This window comes from Hippocampus guttulatus, chromosome 17, assembly GCF_054856545.1.
Source record: "Hippocampus guttulatus isolate MCC_2025c chromosome 17, RoL_Hgut_1.0, whole genome shotgun sequence".
Taxonomy (NCBI): domain Eukaryota; kingdom Metazoa; phylum Chordata; class Actinopteri; order Syngnathiformes; family Syngnathidae; genus Hippocampus; species Hippocampus guttulatus.
In genome coordinates this window covers 5856167-5872616 of record NC_141277.1, presented here as the reverse complement: position 1 = coordinate 5872616, position 16450 = coordinate 5856167, and the positions used below count along the sequence as shown (strand labels likewise).

The window sequence follows — 16450 nt, the reverse complement described above, 5'->3', positions numbered from 1 at the left end:
AAAATGTTTTCTAAATTTTCAATTTGAGGAACTGAAAATCATGTATCGAATACTGTATTGCTCACACTGCTATACGAAGAACTAAAATTGAATAGTGAAAAACGTGATATAAATGCGAGGACATCATTTGTGTATTTTTTTTTAATTACAAGTGCTTGTTTCATTCAAGCGTTATGTAAAATCATCAGTACAGTATTAAACACATCCCAAAGCGACAATCCCAACAGTCCATTGCCACTCAAAACTGCATTTTTTTGTCACAATCAAAAACCAGAAACAAACAGCAGTTAGCGGTCAAGTGTCAAATCCATCAGCCCCCGTACCCCCAAAAAATTCAAATGGTGGAGGTGATGAGGGTCGGGAAATAAACAAGGAAAAGGCCATGGAAGCATAAGAACAAAGGTAAACAAAGACTAAAAACCAAAAGTGGCTTTTCAAAGTTTGAACTTGGAGAAAAAAAATGGTTAAGACATTCGGATATGGCTCCCACATAGTACTTTTTGCGTGTGTGTTCATTTGTGTCACCCCCCAAAAAAAAAACATGTTTGCCTTAAAATGGCCATTGCAGTAGTTTGTTACTCTTTAATGTAATTTCAGCAAATTAAAAAAAATCTGTTCTTATTGAGGACCACATTTTTTAGTCTTAAGTAAAAAAAAAGCCATAAATATTACATTATCTGCTCTAACTGTTCATGTAGCTTTTTACTGGGACACGCCACCTGCCTTTTGGCCTCCGACCGCCATCCTAATACGTGTGTCCTCAGTGGGGTGCCCATTTTGGCAGTCAAACTGCTTGCAGGGTGCCGTGAGTGCAAAACATCTGTATGCGCACGCGAATGCGTGCGAGATCTGTTTGTGTACGTGTAACATGCTCGTGTGTGTGTGATGAGATGCGTGACGGACAAGTGTCGTTGTGATGTTGATGAACGGGATGGTTCCAAGTCCGAACAGTGTAGTCAGTCGTCGTCGTTCAGACGACCGTAATGCAACCGTAATGCACACAGACTAGTGTGACTACATTTTGTTATTGCAGTTTTTGCATGAGATTCATCATGGTGTTTGATAGATGTAAAAATCCATCCCTCTTTTGAAAACATATTCGGAACACTAATCTTGAAACCTATAAACTTGTACAAACCCTGATTTGAAACCCCAATCCTCACTTCAAACCTTCACTTGAAAACCGAATCCCGACCTCAAACCCTAATTGGAAACCCGAATCCTGACTTCAAAACCTAATTTGGAACCCTAATCCTGATTTCAAATCCTAATTTGCAATCCTGACTTTAAACCCTAATTTGAAACCCTAATCTTGAGTTCACGCCCAAATTTGAAACCATAAACCACAATTTTTTTAAACGCATCATTTATGATTCCTGTGATGGCCAGGCCTGGTAAATAGCAACCAGTTCTTGTTATTGTTCCTGTTACTGTGGCGATATCGGAGGACGGCCTGACCGCATCGTTGTTGTGTCCCCCCCCCCCATCTCGACATTTCAAAGATGACAACAAACACAAAATGGATTTCACAGTTTGATATTTTTCAGAACTTCCTCTCGTTTCTGCTTGAATTAGCTTTCCTTCAGCTTTGAGGCAACTTCATCCAGTGGTGATTGGACAAAAGTGGGAAGTGGGAAAAAAAACATTCCAGTTTCAAAGATGATTTAAAGTCGATAGCGGTGGAGAGAGCATCATCAACATCAGCATGCTTCTTCATTTCAAACTCTAACCCTGTATTAAATCCCAATTTCAACGCCTAATTTGGTCTCTCCGCAGGCCAATTTGAACGCCTCAAATCAGATTCGAAGCCGACTCTGAATCCGTCAGCGGTGAAAAGGGGTTGAGTGCAGTGCTGATAGTGTACTGTATGCTGATGAAAAGGAAGAGGTAGCATGTTAAGCACGTTAGCATGTGAGGGGGAGAAAAAAGGCACCACAGATTAGAGATCTACAAAATAAACGTGTATGCTCCGACTTGCTACTGACACAGTGATACTGGGGGTCTCTCAGGCTGCGTGTGTGTGTTTGTGTGTGTAAAGGCAGGGTGAACCAGTGTCGGTGCCTCAGTATCGGTACAAGTCATAAGTGCTGACCCAGGACGAGGGGAAGGCCCACGAGGGGAAGCGGCTCAGGAGTTCCTCCAGCCGAGGCGTCTTCTGGTCCTCGCCAAAGAAGTAGTGGGTGGAGATGGCCACCGAGATCATCCCGTCGGGGCCCGACGCTGACGGCGGCCTGTCTCGGGGTGGCTGGAACAGAACAAGGCCACAGTCAAGTGTGTTTGTGTGCCTAAGTGTGGTATGCTAGCTAATCTCAAATACAATATTGAATCAAGTTGTGATTGTGTGTATGCTAAAGTCACGGTGTTGATGCTTTATGATCCTCTCTAGCTTTAGTGCATTGTCGCCATCTAGTGGCATCTACATGCAATTACAACCCCCACTTCTGGGAGGCGCAAGTTATTATTTTTATTTTTTTGCAATTGTATTTGTTTCGCTGATCGTCTCCAAAAGGCGAGTGATGCCGAATGCTGTCTGCGCTACCTGTATTTCAAACCAGAACGTCCACGTGGGTGCATCCAAGCCGTGCGAGTAGAAGACAAAGTACTCGCCGCTCAGGTCAAACTGTGGCGTTCCGTCTCCGAAGGACCACGTGGAGAGACTGGCTCCAGGGTGAGGCATCAAGTAGAGCGACATGTGACTCGGCCCTGGGCGGCACACAAAATTAGGGGATGGCCCATAGCAGAGGGGGTGTGGGGTTGGGGGTGTCACAGGGACGCTCTTTACCTTTGACACTGAACGTCATCTTGACGGTCCCCCAGGCGGTCTCCTCCTTTGACACCAGGTCGAAGTCCACCGGGGAGCTCGGAGAAACATCGGGAGCGGGGAGGTACCAGTTCTTCCTGCCGAAAAGTTGCAGTGTTAAAAACGACGGGACGGGACGGGACGGGACGGCACGGCGACGCACTTGCTGAGGAACTTGACGGGCAGGAACCAGGGGAAGCCGCAGAAGGGGCGGTCCTCGCGGCAATTGGTGCGCACGCCGTCGTGGATCTGGGGCACGTGCGGCGTGACGTGCTGCATGCCCGTGTAGTCGAAGCTGTTGATCCACACGCCCGAATCGCGTGCCTCCACGTGGCCGTGCACGTCGTAGAAAGTGCGCGTGGTGTGCTGGGGAGCAAGGAGAGCGCAAAAACTTCCATACTCGAAAAGCAATTTTGAAACCTGAACCTTCTCTATTTTGAAATCCTCATTTGAAACCCTCATTCACAATCTTCCTTGGAAATTCTTAGCCAGGCTCGAAGCCCTCATTTTGAAGCCCTAACCTTGGTTTGAATCCCCAAATAAAATCTAACTTGATTTGAACCCCAAATGCTAAAACAAGCTTCAGTGTTTCGAAACTTTAACCCTACTGTGACCCCAAATAGGAACCTTAACCGTATTTTGAAATCTATCTTGTCTTGAAATCCTAATTATGTCTTGAAACCATATTTTGAACCCCTTTACCCTCCTGGAAACGAAACCTTATAACCCTTAACCTCGGTTTTGAAAATGTAATTTGAAATTATTTTGATACGCTCACCCGGTCTTTGAAACCCTAAACCAGGCTGGAAACCTTCATTTGAAATCATAAACTTGTCTTCAAACCCTAATTTGAAACCATAAACCTTGTCTTGAGCCCGACTTAACTTTGCCAACCGTACTTGGAATTACTGAGCCAGATTCAAAGGCTCACATTTTAAACCCTAAACCAATCTCAAAACCCTACTTTTCAAGTGCGTGCGTCCCAAAACGAACCTGCAGGATGACCCTCTTGGGGCGCGGGCGATCTGGGCTTCCCGAATAGGGGAAGAGCAGGCCGCTGGACACCAGCAGGAAGACGATCGTGAAGACGGAGCCCATGCCCGCCAGAAACCACTTGGTGCTCCTCACCAAGTAGATAAAATGGAGCTGCCATCGAAAGGAGATTTACAAATGACAAAACTGGTGCAGGAGAGGCTTTGGGGTCGGCGGGGAAAAAAATGGGACACTCACGAAAAAGGAGGAGAGGAAAACGGTGGCGATAGTAACCAAGGCGGCCAGGACCACCTCGGGGGGGATCTCGGTGCCGCTACGGCCCATGATGGGCGTGAAGATCTCGAAGACCACCCAAATGAGGAACATGATGTGCAGATAGGGCAAAGCCATGCCCGCCAGGTAGAGGACGCTGTACTTGAGCGACGCCCCTGCGCCAGTCACAACAACAAAACTCATTCAGGACAGAATCTTCTGGATATCATTGTCGGTTGCGGCTCGGTGTGGAAACGTGACCGACCTCTGTTCTTGAACTCGTTGGCGAGCAGCAGCTTGGTGAGCAGCGGGAAGGCCACCATGAGCATGGGAACGTAGGCCGAGCAGAGACCGCGGTAGGTCATCCACAGCAGGCTACAGCACCACAGCAGCAGGCTCACGTCCAAGTAAAGATCACCCAGCTCAACCATGTGCACGCCCTGAAACCAAACGCAGCTCGAGTTGAACTTTTCTTAGTTATTTACACTAGCTCAAAATGACCGGTAAGCTCACCCTGTAATAAAGGTTCTTGGCCAGCGTGTGCACCAGCACCATCTTGCCGGTGGCGACGGACCCGTAGAGGCACACGGAGGCGTAGAAATGGGTGTACCAGAACATGGAGCGGCCCAGCAGCGTCACCAGCACGGCCACGATCAGAACAGACAGGAAGGCGACCAACCAGCCCAGCAGGGCCACAACTGTGGCACATGCCAAGTTTCGAACATAGCGCCCACCTGTGGCACAAAGGTGGAATCCATGAAAATATTTGCTGCATTTCATGGCGAGTCCTCAAGCTTTGATGCTCACACTCAAACGTAAAACTTTTTCACAAATTACTACCGACAGTCCAAACATGTCTTCAAATTGGGTTGCACTCAGACAGTGGTTCCCTAATGAGTTGCTTCGCGAGTTAGCTACTCAACAAGTTTGATAGCCAGCTATAGAGCTAGTTTGTTCTTCTAGTTATTTTCCAACAGCTGGTAATTTAGATCATTTACATTAAGATTATTAGTGTCCATTTTAGCTAAATTGTCACTAATTATTTCTTTAGTTTCTGATTTAGGTAATAGACGAATTTGCTATTTAAGTGACTAAGCTAGCTAGGCAGTTGGTAAGTTTGTTATTTACCTAGATACGTAGTTTGTCAACTATATTAATTGTATTACCATGACTAATTGGTTAGTTAGCTGGCTCATTCGTTTTTGAGTGAGTTAGCTACTTAGCCAAGTCGTTAGTAATCCTGTATTTAGCTTGTTGGTTACTTAGCAAGTAGCACCAAGACACATTTAGGATTGTTTGGCCTAATACAGTAAAGGTAAATGATTACATTTACGGTGGGGTCAACAAAATCTTGATTCTTGTTTTTATTGGCAGAGACGAAAATGTCCAATATGAGCCGAAATGGGCTGCTTAAAAGCAAAATGGCAGACTTCCTGTGTTTTTCTGTCGACACGGATTGCATGCTGAGACCCGCTAACACAATAATCATCATGACGTGTTATTTGAAACCCACCGCGGTTGCCTGGCTGAGAGGCTTTCCTGGCCAGATAGATGAAGGTTGCCGCGGCGACCATGTAGTTGAGGATGGTGCCGACGCGAGCCGGGTACGCCACCACAACCATGCCGAGCACGTCAAAGAAGACCATGTTGCCATGGCGATACTTGGAGGAGTCAGCCAGCTCCTCAGACATGAGCAGGTGCTTGAGGACGGCCAGGATGTTGTCGCCTAGAGATGAATAAAATATATTTTCTTCAACCGAGGCCTGTGCTCTAATAGACACCGCAAATCACCAGTTTAAATACATTTAAATTTGCACATCAATTGGGGAATGAAACTGTTGACCTGACCTGATGAAAATACCACATTTCTTCTGAGGGATCCGCTTGACTAGACAATGCACCGTAACTAATGGCCAGTGTTGACTTGCAAATCAATCAAGGAATGAATTTGTTGACATGAATAGAGGGCTCTGAGGTTATATGAATAAATTGATTTGTGCAACACTGACAAAAAAAGGATGACACAAAAGCCAAGGACTTTGAACCTTCTTTATTGCGATCTATTGATTAGACATAATCGAAAAATGGAAGACAATTTATATTATTAAGCTGTCATTAATTAACCAATTATTCGATGGAAGGAATGAGTATTACCTAATTATTTACAATTAGTCAACCAATTATTTCATAAGAAATTATTTCCCAAATAAAGGAATACCAATTAATGCAATGAACAAATTTTAAACAATTTTTCCCACCACGGTTGTGATGGCAGTGAGGTTTACATGACCTGAAGTACATGTTTTTTTCGTATTACAAGCGTCACCGCCTGCATGCTTACATGCTTAAAGGCACAACAATGCACCTAGTGTTCTCTCGGGCGCCATTTGCTCTGCCGGAAAGGTCTGCTTTTTGAGTGTGTGAGTAAGCCTTACTGCTTACTCCACTTCATGCCAGCCTCAAAAATATGACTACTACTTCACTGTTTCTCCCTCTCTAACAATTCATGTCTTTTGCCGAGCACACAAAAAGAGAAGGGGGTGAGGGAGAGATACAGCATACAGCATCTGCCTGTGGTTTTGTTTCGTTGGTTTTTTTTTTAGTGCTGATAGACCTGATTTTCCGCTTAGGTGGAGCGCAATTATTCAAGCAGCGGGTAATGGAGTGCATCTGTAGCAGGTACGCTCGCTATGTGTGCATCTTTTAGCGCCTTGCCTACCAGATACTGAGATTAGAAAAGCGCTGAACAATATAAAAGTGGCCAGTCTCGCAGAGAACTGATGTTTATATGTTGTTGCTGCTTTGTGTGTTAAAGGAGTAGCTGTTTATTCATAATTACATCTATGTTCATTTCCGGGTTGTTCACTGGACCGAAAAAGGGCAATTATTAAGTCCGATATTCTATTAAATGTATACCTGCTCTCTGTATGGAGCCTGTGAGGATCCTGTCGGCGGTGTCGTACTTGGTATGATAGATGAAACCGTTCTCGATGAATGCCAGGTCAATTCCTGCAGAAACCCCAAATAAAAGGCATATTCAAATTCAAGCGTTTTTTTTGTCATACACACATAGCATCCCTGAAGAATGAAAATGAAGGGAATAGTTTTATAGCCCCTTCCATGTTGTTACCTGGGATGTTACCGAAGTCCCTGTAGATTCGGAAGTCCGTGTCGGAGGGGATGATGCCGCTCTGAAAGACCTCCTGGCCTACCACGGAAGCGAAGGGGTGCTTGGCAGCGTGCACATAGGCTTGGACCAGCCACGGGTTCTCTGGACCTGTTGGGACCAAAACGCAGAGGTGATGCTGGGGAATTTAAGACACGGCTGTTATGTTTCACGACTTGATATGATATTTGTCAAATGGGACAAGGTTTAGCAAGCATGTAGGAATGAAGCGGCTCCAATATTTAGTCTTGGTTTTCAAATGGCTATTTGCTGATAGCTCACTTACCCGTCTGGAAAACGACCTCCTTGCCCCCGACGCCGGCGGCCTCCAAGTTAATGAAGGCTCTCACCTGTTTGGCCCACGGGTGCTGAGTGATGAACCCGTGACTGGCCTACGCAGACCAGACAAAAACAGAAGTGGTCAAAACAAAACAGGCACGCGTCCTTAGGCTAGATCCTGCACTACCTGTAGGACATTTTCTTCCGCCCCGTTGAAGAGGAAGATGACACCGTGGCGAAGAGGAGTAGACTGGTTGGCGAGCGAGTGGAGGACTTCCAACATAACGGCGCAGCTCACGGCGTCATCGCTCGCACCTGAAGATGAGGACAATGGTAAAAATGGCAACTTTCTAACACCGCATAGCTCAGAGAATTGGGGTCGGGGGAATACACCTCAATTTTTTTAGGGTGAGTTTTATTATTGTAAGAAGTTGTAATATTCTCCAGACACCTTTCCATATTTTAACTTTACAGTTAATAAAGACGATGACATTACGGATGAACTCCTGTGGGAAAATAACCGTTTCAAAACTTGAACAGGGGCAAGGGTGGACCAGCTTCCAGGAACAGATTGGTGGCGCCACACCATACGATACCAAAGGGCAGTTTACAGTGACCTAGCAAAAAGAATACAAACAACGTAGGAATACAAGGCAGGAAGCCGCGTGTGAAACACGCCAGGAATGCGTCGACCTGCTGGGGCTCTGGCACCGGCTGCATTGTGTTGACGATGGCGAGAGAAAAAAGGGGGGTTGGTGGTAGTTGGGGTGGGGGGGGCTACCCCATGGGAGGAAGAGAATAGGGCATGTGATGCCGAAATCTTTAAACAGGTTAGTGTCGAGGCATGACATTGGCCAAGAATTCCTTGCATCCAATTTTTTTTCCCATCTAAAGGCCAAATCATGTGCTTCATCTTTGCGGATTGGAGGCTTAGCGCTTATTTGTCTGTCTCGGCTACTGCTGCCATCCCTCTTGTGAGCAACGTTCAACCTCGGTGCCTCCAAAAGTCCTCAAATGGGATTTCAAACCAGCCACCGTACCAAAAATGTGAAGTTTGCTTTCAACAATAACCTCCAAATGCCAGCCTGTAATCTGTTTTTGTTGTTGTTGTTCATGAGATCAGCTAGCTCGCTAACCAACCAATAAAGGATGAGGAAAACAGAACCTCCACACAGGGTTCGACATTCATGGTGGCCCGATGGCCCTGGGCCAGTATTGCGCTGTCTCAGCTCACGACGTAACTTACAGGCGCTGGCCTGACTGGGTCAGTGGAAATTTCTGAGATAGGATGAAATCACCACATTCTTGCTTTTTTAACAAAGGGCCGTCTCGTTAAAACGCTTAATAGCAGATCCTGCCTTACCACAGCTTCTTTATGACATTTTCCTGAAAAGTACAAATATTTCACTTCTGTTTTATAAGGAAATTATTTTTAAGGAAATCAGTAAGTTGTCAAGGTTTGTGCCATTTCCTGCTCCACATCTGAGCAATTTCCCTTTCTCAGGGGTGAAGAAGTTCATACATGTGCATGCGCGCACGCACACGCACATGGACACACACGACCGAGCGAATGTGATTCTCTGCAGCGACTCGTGGGTATGGAGGTAGAAAAATTCCTTTTGAGAAGTCAAGAAAAAAAAACGTGAGGGGAAAAAAAAAAAGAACAACGGCCTGCTTCAAACCAACCGGTTTTGAAGTACAACTGAAGTTTAGATCAGATGGCATGCAAATTACTCAAGAAATATGTTCAAGTAGTATTCAGGAGACATGTCCACGCTTGATCAAAACGTGATGTTAAAACGTACATCTCGAGTTTTAGACCACCTAATGGCACGGCTACTGTTTTTACTCAAAACCTGTGGACCTGACTAGTGGAAATATGAAGCTGCTGCAGTGTTATGATAAGATCGACGGCATATCTGAGGGGCTCAAAAAAAAATCTAACCAAACCAAAACAAAAAACATATCCAAAGCCTTTCTCGGCAGTGGGAACAATTGAAAGGTAAACTTCAGGTTCAGTAGGGTGCTTGAGGCAAAGGCAGCAAGGGGGGAGGGGGAGTCAATGTTCAATTGTGCCGCCTTAATTATAGGTACAGGACGTAATGGTGCTTTTTAAAAACATGTCACAATTTTAAAGTTCCCAGGTGTTTTAATAGAGGGCGGTGACATGCTTTTGTCAAACATGTCAAGAATAATGGAAAGGAAAAAAAAATCTCAGCGTATCTCTTCGCCTTTCCAATTTGGATTTTGTTACCTCAATAAATGTAACTTATTCATTATAAGTAACACAATTAAAAAATTGGGAAAACATCTATTCTTTTCAAATGTATTCTCTTTTCTTTGAGCGAGTCTAGCGCCGTGTGAGGTATCCTTACACCGCTGCGCAAACTATTCACTGCACGTTTGTAACTTCCGAGACAAAATTCATACCTGGACTGTTGGCCACAGTGTCAAAGTGGCAGTTGGCCAGCATGAGATGCTTCGAGCCACCTTTGGGCTCCAGGCGCACCACGATGTTGGTGACACGGTCATAGAAGCTGGTGAAGCCGCCGAGGAAGTCGATGGAGAAGGAGCCGGTGGGCCGCTGCACATCCACGCTAAGCTGAAGATGCGGGCCCACCTCAGTCATCGCGCGGACTTTCTCGATCTGCTCCAGCAGGTATTCCACGGTCAACACTTCATTCTCGTGGCTGCCGACCGGCCGTGGTCCCACGCTGACGATGCGTTCCAGGTGCTGCCTGAATGCAGAGAGATGCTATCTTCATTTCCGGGCTTGAGTTTAAAGGTCACTTTGCATTCTTTGGAGCCATTTTGAGATACATGAATTAAGTTGTGAACAATTTCCACTGAGGTTTGTGGATGTTTTACAGCGGGAATAACTGGCGACCACTCCAGGGTGAACCCCAGCTCTCGCCTGCAACCCTAAAGACTAAACCCATCGATAGAAAATGGATGGATTCTTGAATGAAGGCGCGCCGCAGGGGTCCATTCTTTGCCCATTTTTGTTTTTATTGTTAGGATGTGCATCTGTATGGCTCTGACATGCCTTCTGTTGTGAATTGACACATCATGCAATTGAACTGAATTTAGTCTCAATTGCAAAATTGAATCATTGGCAACAGGCTTTGAATCGGTTCAATTTTGTAAATTCACATTGAGAAAGTGGCCAACACGACGAGAGCTAATCCTGTTTGGCCACAATTTTGGACAGCTGAGCTCCAGAGAGCCAGTGTGGTATCATAATCCGTGTCGCACCAGAAAGAATATTTTTTTTCGTCACATGGTTCCAAAGCCTGCTTTGCGACACATATAATGATCCAAAGCTTTGGTGAAAAAGAAAAAGGAACGTCAGTTACTGCAAAATGAAAGCACCTTTGTTTGCGCTGACACGTTTGAGGAAATCTTGATGTAGATCATTGTCATCATGTCAAGTGCGTTGTTTTTTTGTTTTTTTAAACCGACTGTTTTTATGTCATCATTCTAATCATAAAGAACTATGAACATTTGTACCGAATGTGCCCAGTGTTTTTATGGGGATTGCTTTCATGTCACATGGTTAAAACTCGAGCTGTCCCAATACGATCATTTGATATGATGTCAGGGTCGATCAGATTATTTTGAGATGATCTGCATTGCTTGAAAAAAAGTATTATACATTTTTAATTTACTTATGTTGTAAATCGCTAATCTGATGCTGGGGTACAATGACATTGCCAATACAATGTACAGTTTTGGGTACATGTAATGGCAGGAAAAAAAAACATCCACACAAATACTTGCACAAAGTATTTCTTGTCATCCTTGTTCCTTATTCTCCAGGCATGACAAATCAACCCTCACTGAATCACACTTAAATGTTTCCAATATAAAATGTTCTATGGACAAAGAAAATCTAAGTGAAAATTGCCATCATCTCAGGATATAAAATTACCTATATAAACTATAAAATGCTATCTATAAAGCGAAGCACTTCATGATCCAATTGGCTGTAAAAAATAATGTGTTCATTGATTTAAAGTGGGGTTAACCCCTCTAGCTCTTATGTGAAATAGAATTGTTGATCATTTAAGATCTTTGTTCCTACGTTGAGATTTTTTTTTGCAGTATTATGTTTTCAGATATTATTTGGGGATATTCAACTTTTATTTGTCCAATGTACAGTATATTAGAACACCTCTTACACTGGCCACGAGGTACACTTGCAAGGCTGTTCCAAAGCAAGCTCAGCATCAAAACATCTGCCTTGAACTTCAGCGTGTTGTTCTTGTGGTTGTACTTTGCAACATAACGCTTTGTTTGTTCAGCTAAATTTGAATGGTGTTTATTCTCAACATAATACCTGCATGTCACTTTACTTTGCAAGCTCTTTCAATGCGGGTCAGATTGGAAGAAAGGTTAGCCAGACCGTTAGCCGCCTTAACTGGTTGAACCCCGGTTGAGTTTCCGCTCAGGCTACTCACCTGGCTCTCTCCGCGTTGAACTCCCCGCTCGGTTTCCCTATGACGAGCTGCTGGAGGGACAAGTGAACGAGTGCCCACAGAAGCAGAATAAACACGCACACCAGAGAAGTTGCCGGACCCTCTCGGAGCAGGTCCAAGCTCACGTCGGGCTTCCTCTTCGGCTCACTAACGCCGCCGCCGCTCCAGCCGTTGTAGTCCTCTCCGTCGCGGTCCCCGGGGCTGCCGTGGCCCGGCGCTACATAGCTCTGCGTCCCGAATGGCGGCTTTATTCTACGGACGGTTGTGTCGCTCTCCATTTTAAGGGCCAGCGGCACATCAGCTGCAAGCGTCGCTCCAAGGCGTCGCAGCTTGTCTTTTCCCCCCCCTCCACCTTCCGGGATGGCGGACGGGAAGCAACTGGGGACAAACTGCGTAATGGGGCGTGCCTCCGTGTAACGTCACGATAAAGAGTCAAAGCAAGCACTTGTTTGCAGTGATTTTATATAACCGTTGTTGGAATGGTAGTTTAAATGTGAATAGTGGTGAAATAAGGATATACATCACGTGAAAAATACTATATTCATTTGTTTAACAGATTTACTTTTTTTTAAGAACAGGGGAACTAGTTATATTATTTAAATGTGACATCACTGATGGGTATCCATCTTCTGTGCAAACAGGCGAGCTAGAGCGATATGTACAGTTCAGGTTTTGTTCAAATTACTGAATACAAAAAGTCAATAAATTACCCCACAACCTGTACAGACCATGAAACATTATGTATTCGTATGCATAATAGGTCTGCTTAATATTGAAACTTAAAATAAAAATAATAATAAGTTAGATAATCAATGAAACTCCCAACAATCAAAGATGTTCACTCAACCAGCATATCAACTTCTGTAAATGTTTATGAATACCACAAACAAATCTTTTCATCATCAATTGTTGTTACTAAGACAACTGTAAAGTCCCTGGAGAGGAAATTGTTATATTTAATGCTTATACTGCTGACAACAGAAATGATTTCCATACATTGGATGGAGGATAGCACCCATCTTCTGTTTTTGTTTTATGACCCCAGTACTTTTCCATTACACGTAGCCTAGCTAGCATTTTGTTTGGCAAGTAGAGTATATTAAAGTGTTATGTGGTAGGACTTTGTCACAAACAAAACATATTTATGACGATTGGGATTGTGACCTTTTGTCTGTCGATAAGCTGTTCTTGATCAGAGTCATGAGAGAACCTGCCCACGCACATATTAGCATCACTAGCATTTGACGTTTTCGTCATCAGAGGCGTAACGTACAACGAAATTACGTCATCTGTTTCCGCTTTTATTTGAAAAATAAAATTCTGTTTTCAGTGAGATTGCATAAAAATGTTGTCACAACAAGCATGTTAATTGACGCAGCAAAGTTAAATATTTTATATTAGATTTAGGTGGTGATCTATGTGTACTTTTCACCCGTATGAACCAGTCGACATCACTTTCTTTTGATGTCGCGATGATTCAAACGGAAGTGTGTTAACATTCACCGTTTACCTTGACTTCGTCACTCAAACAAACTACCTTCAACTTTGGTCCGTCACTCATCACCAGGGCATAGCGGGGAAGAGATCATCTGTCGGCCCGTCGTGTCTCTACCCGAGGCCGGATGGTAAAATCCAACCTCCAGCGGATCCTAAACAGTCATTGCTTTGCTCGCGAAAAGGAAGGAAAACAACAGCCTCTTACTACCATGGCGGATTTGAGTAGCGGTATTTGTGACATGATTGCAAAGTAAGTAAGCAAGCAAGAGAGCTAACGGTGCTAATCGACGTGTGGGGGAGGGGTGACGACAATCCGCTCAAGTGAAATTAAATGTTTATTCATAATACGGAATACCGCACCTCTTAGGCTCTTCAAACATAAATTCACACTGAGTTACGAAAGTGATACGTTAAATTGCTGTTTGTTGCCTATCGCTCGTTGGCTCGCTACGACTATTTACGCTAACCGTTCATGCTAGTCGGCCAGTTAGCATCTGAGTCGAGCAGTTAAGGCTAATCAGTGCACTAACGTCGTCGTAGTAATGAAACTTCGCTTCAATGCTTAGTTTGATGACATTCCGGTAAACATTTCACCATTATCCTGCGATTGATACGTACGCCTAAACCCACTTCCTCGTTTAGCATAAGTGCGTCACCATGCATGCAATACTGTTGTGCTTGTAACACTGCTGACAACGAACTAGCAGTGTTGATTGAAGTCTAGATAATACGTTTCAAAGCTTCTAAAAGGCATCGGGTATGTTATCATGTCTGAACAATATTTTTCCGCCCTATGTCGGTCTCGTGACTTGTGGCAGGTTGAGGCCGTTATGTAATAGACGGCTGCGCTTCGAGCGACGTCACATTACGTAATGACGTCTCCGGGGGGGCCCCAACCAGCGTAAACTCGACGTCACCCGTGCGTATGGGCGTCAATCGTCGGAATAAGGAAATATTTAGCCTAGCCATGTTGCATAACGTTGAATATGGCAGCAAGCAAGCCACCAAAAGAGCAAAGACAACCCAGCGACAGGTTTCCACCTCGTTTTCTTGTTTTTTTTAACGGGGCCTTATCTGATTATTATTATTATTTTTTTATGACAACATCTAAACCATTTTTGACATTGAGTGCAAATCTAATAACCTGGGGTGCAATACAAAACGGAGGCCCAAACTTTACAATACAGACAATAAACGCAAATTCAAACAAGTTTTCTATTTTCGTTCCATTGCTAACACTGCTTTTTCTGTGCCCGCTTTGCAGTCTGTCCATGCACTGTAGTACCCGCGGCCCAGGGCCTCTGTGGTGCTCCTGATGCCCCTCTCCCACCCCTGAAGATCCCAGGTGGGCGAGGGAATGGCACACGGGATCACGCTCCTGCAGCTCGGTTGCTCCACTCAGTAAGTCCAGCAGCCCTCCTGCCCGTCCGATCAAAGATGACGAAGGATTTAATTTTGCCCCCTCATCTTCCCGCCAGGACCTGAAGTTGACCGTTAGTGAGGAGCCAGCGGGCAGCGGTCGCCCCGGGATACTCCACTTCCAAAGTCATCTCACGGTCAGCAAGGCGGTTCAATGGGACGCTGTCGTGAGCAGCAGCGCTCTCTTTGTGGAGATCCCTCTCGAGCCGCTGCCCGAAGGTAGCAAGGAGAGGTGAGCCTTACGGTGACCTTTACTGGCGCATGTGCGAACTGGAGCCGATGGCGGCTCAGGTTTGGCAAAAAAAGCGGGGTACATGCTCGATTGGTTGCCAGCCAATCACATTGTAAAAATACAATTGTAATTTACCAACTCTTGCCACAAGTTACCTGCCCAAAAAATGGCTACATACAATGTTTACTGGTTTAATGCTAATTGTATTTTCTAGAGGGCTTTTTTTTTTTGTTTGCAGCTTAGCGTCTCTGTTGGAATACGCTGAAGAACATCTGAAAGTGGTCGGCGTCTTTGTCTGCTTCTATAAGAACCGGGATGATCGCGGTATGTATACACACCAGGCCTCGGAGCACCTTAACGCTGAACTGACATATTGAACATAGATGCATGTACCAATGATGTGCCTTTTTTTTTTCTGTAGCCAAGCTGGTGCGTACATTCAGTTTCCTGGGCTTCGAGATCGTGAAACCGGGCCACGCCCTCGTCCCGCCTCGACCAGACGTTCTCTTCATGGCCTACAATTTCGATAGGGACTCTTCCGACGAGGAGTAAAACCCAGCCCCTTTCCCGAAACCTTCCACCCCCCCTTTCGTTCCCCTGTTTTGTGTTTGTTGATCTCTTGGTTGTGTTCCCCCATGAGCATCAAGTTTGGGTAATAGGGAAGGACGTTTGACTTTTGGCTTGTTTAGTGTTAGCTGTGCATATGTAGCTCTGCTTTGTTTACCCATTGAGTCGTTCTATTGTTTGAATGTACAACACACAAAAGTATTTTATTTCTTTTCTTTACTCACATTCTGGTACTGCGGCGACAAAATGGCTGCCGTGTTTGAATCTTATTTTTCAGGGGGACCACTGTGTAGCATTCACTAACATCCACTTATGTTAACAACCCCATTTATTGGTACTTTAAATAGCCACACCATTTTAGTGAAGTCATTTTGAACATGTAAATTAGACAAGAAGGGGAAATATCCAAAGGTTTTTTGTTTTGTTTTTTTGCTTCATTATCACCTTTAAATCGCAATTGTTTTCATGTTCTGTTTTCTGGGTTGATTCATGAGGGAAGAAAAGCTGTGATGTTGTGATTGGACTGACTGCATCTGCATTCCGTTTTGTTTCATGATGTTCAACTGGCATGTTGTGCTCCTGTACCTATTGTGCTTATAATAAAACAACCCCAAAATCTACCCCGATGGTTCATTTGAAATCAAGGCTTTTAAGACCTCTTCGCCTAACAACAAATATTGTTGGAACATTTATAATCTGGTACGCAAAAATGTTTAATTTGGACTTTGATGTGCTAAATGCTATTAGTACTCCACGTACACAAAGAA

General features: G+C 44.6%; 2 protein-coding genes across 2 annotated transcripts; one reads left to right on the top strand and one right to left on the bottom strand.

The window, feature by feature from the left end:
• Positions 1-123: 123 nt before the first annotated feature.
• ermp1 (endoplasmic reticulum metallopeptidase 1) lies at positions 124-12336 on the bottom strand. Its single transcript, XM_086135322.1, has 15 exons — positions 11951-12336; positions 9921-10228; positions 7678-7805; positions 7498-7603; positions 7176-7322; positions 6962-7054; positions 5559-5771; positions 4559-4779; positions 4311-4485; positions 4031-4221; positions 3794-3946; positions 2964-3166; positions 2783-2898; positions 2540-2703; positions 124-2245 (listed from the first exon to the last, which is right to left on the bottom strand). Exons 1-15 carry the CDS (start codon positions 12244-12246, stop codon positions 2063-2065), a joined length of 2697 nt encoding a protein of 898 aa, XP_085991448.1. The 5' UTR covers positions 12247-12336; the 3' UTR covers positions 124-2062.
• A 1176-nt stretch (positions 12337-13512) lies between these two features.
• Positions 13513-16303, top strand: oaz1b (ornithine decarboxylase antizyme 1b). Its single transcript, XM_086135651.1, is given in 6 exon segments — positions 13513-13715; positions 14730-14778; positions 14780-14866; positions 14944-15116; positions 15355-15440; positions 15538-16303. Coding segments are annotated over 6 exon segments (651 nt in total). The 5' UTR covers positions 13513-13590; the 3' UTR covers positions 15669-16303.
• The last annotated feature ends 147 nt before the right edge of the window (positions 16304-16450 follow it).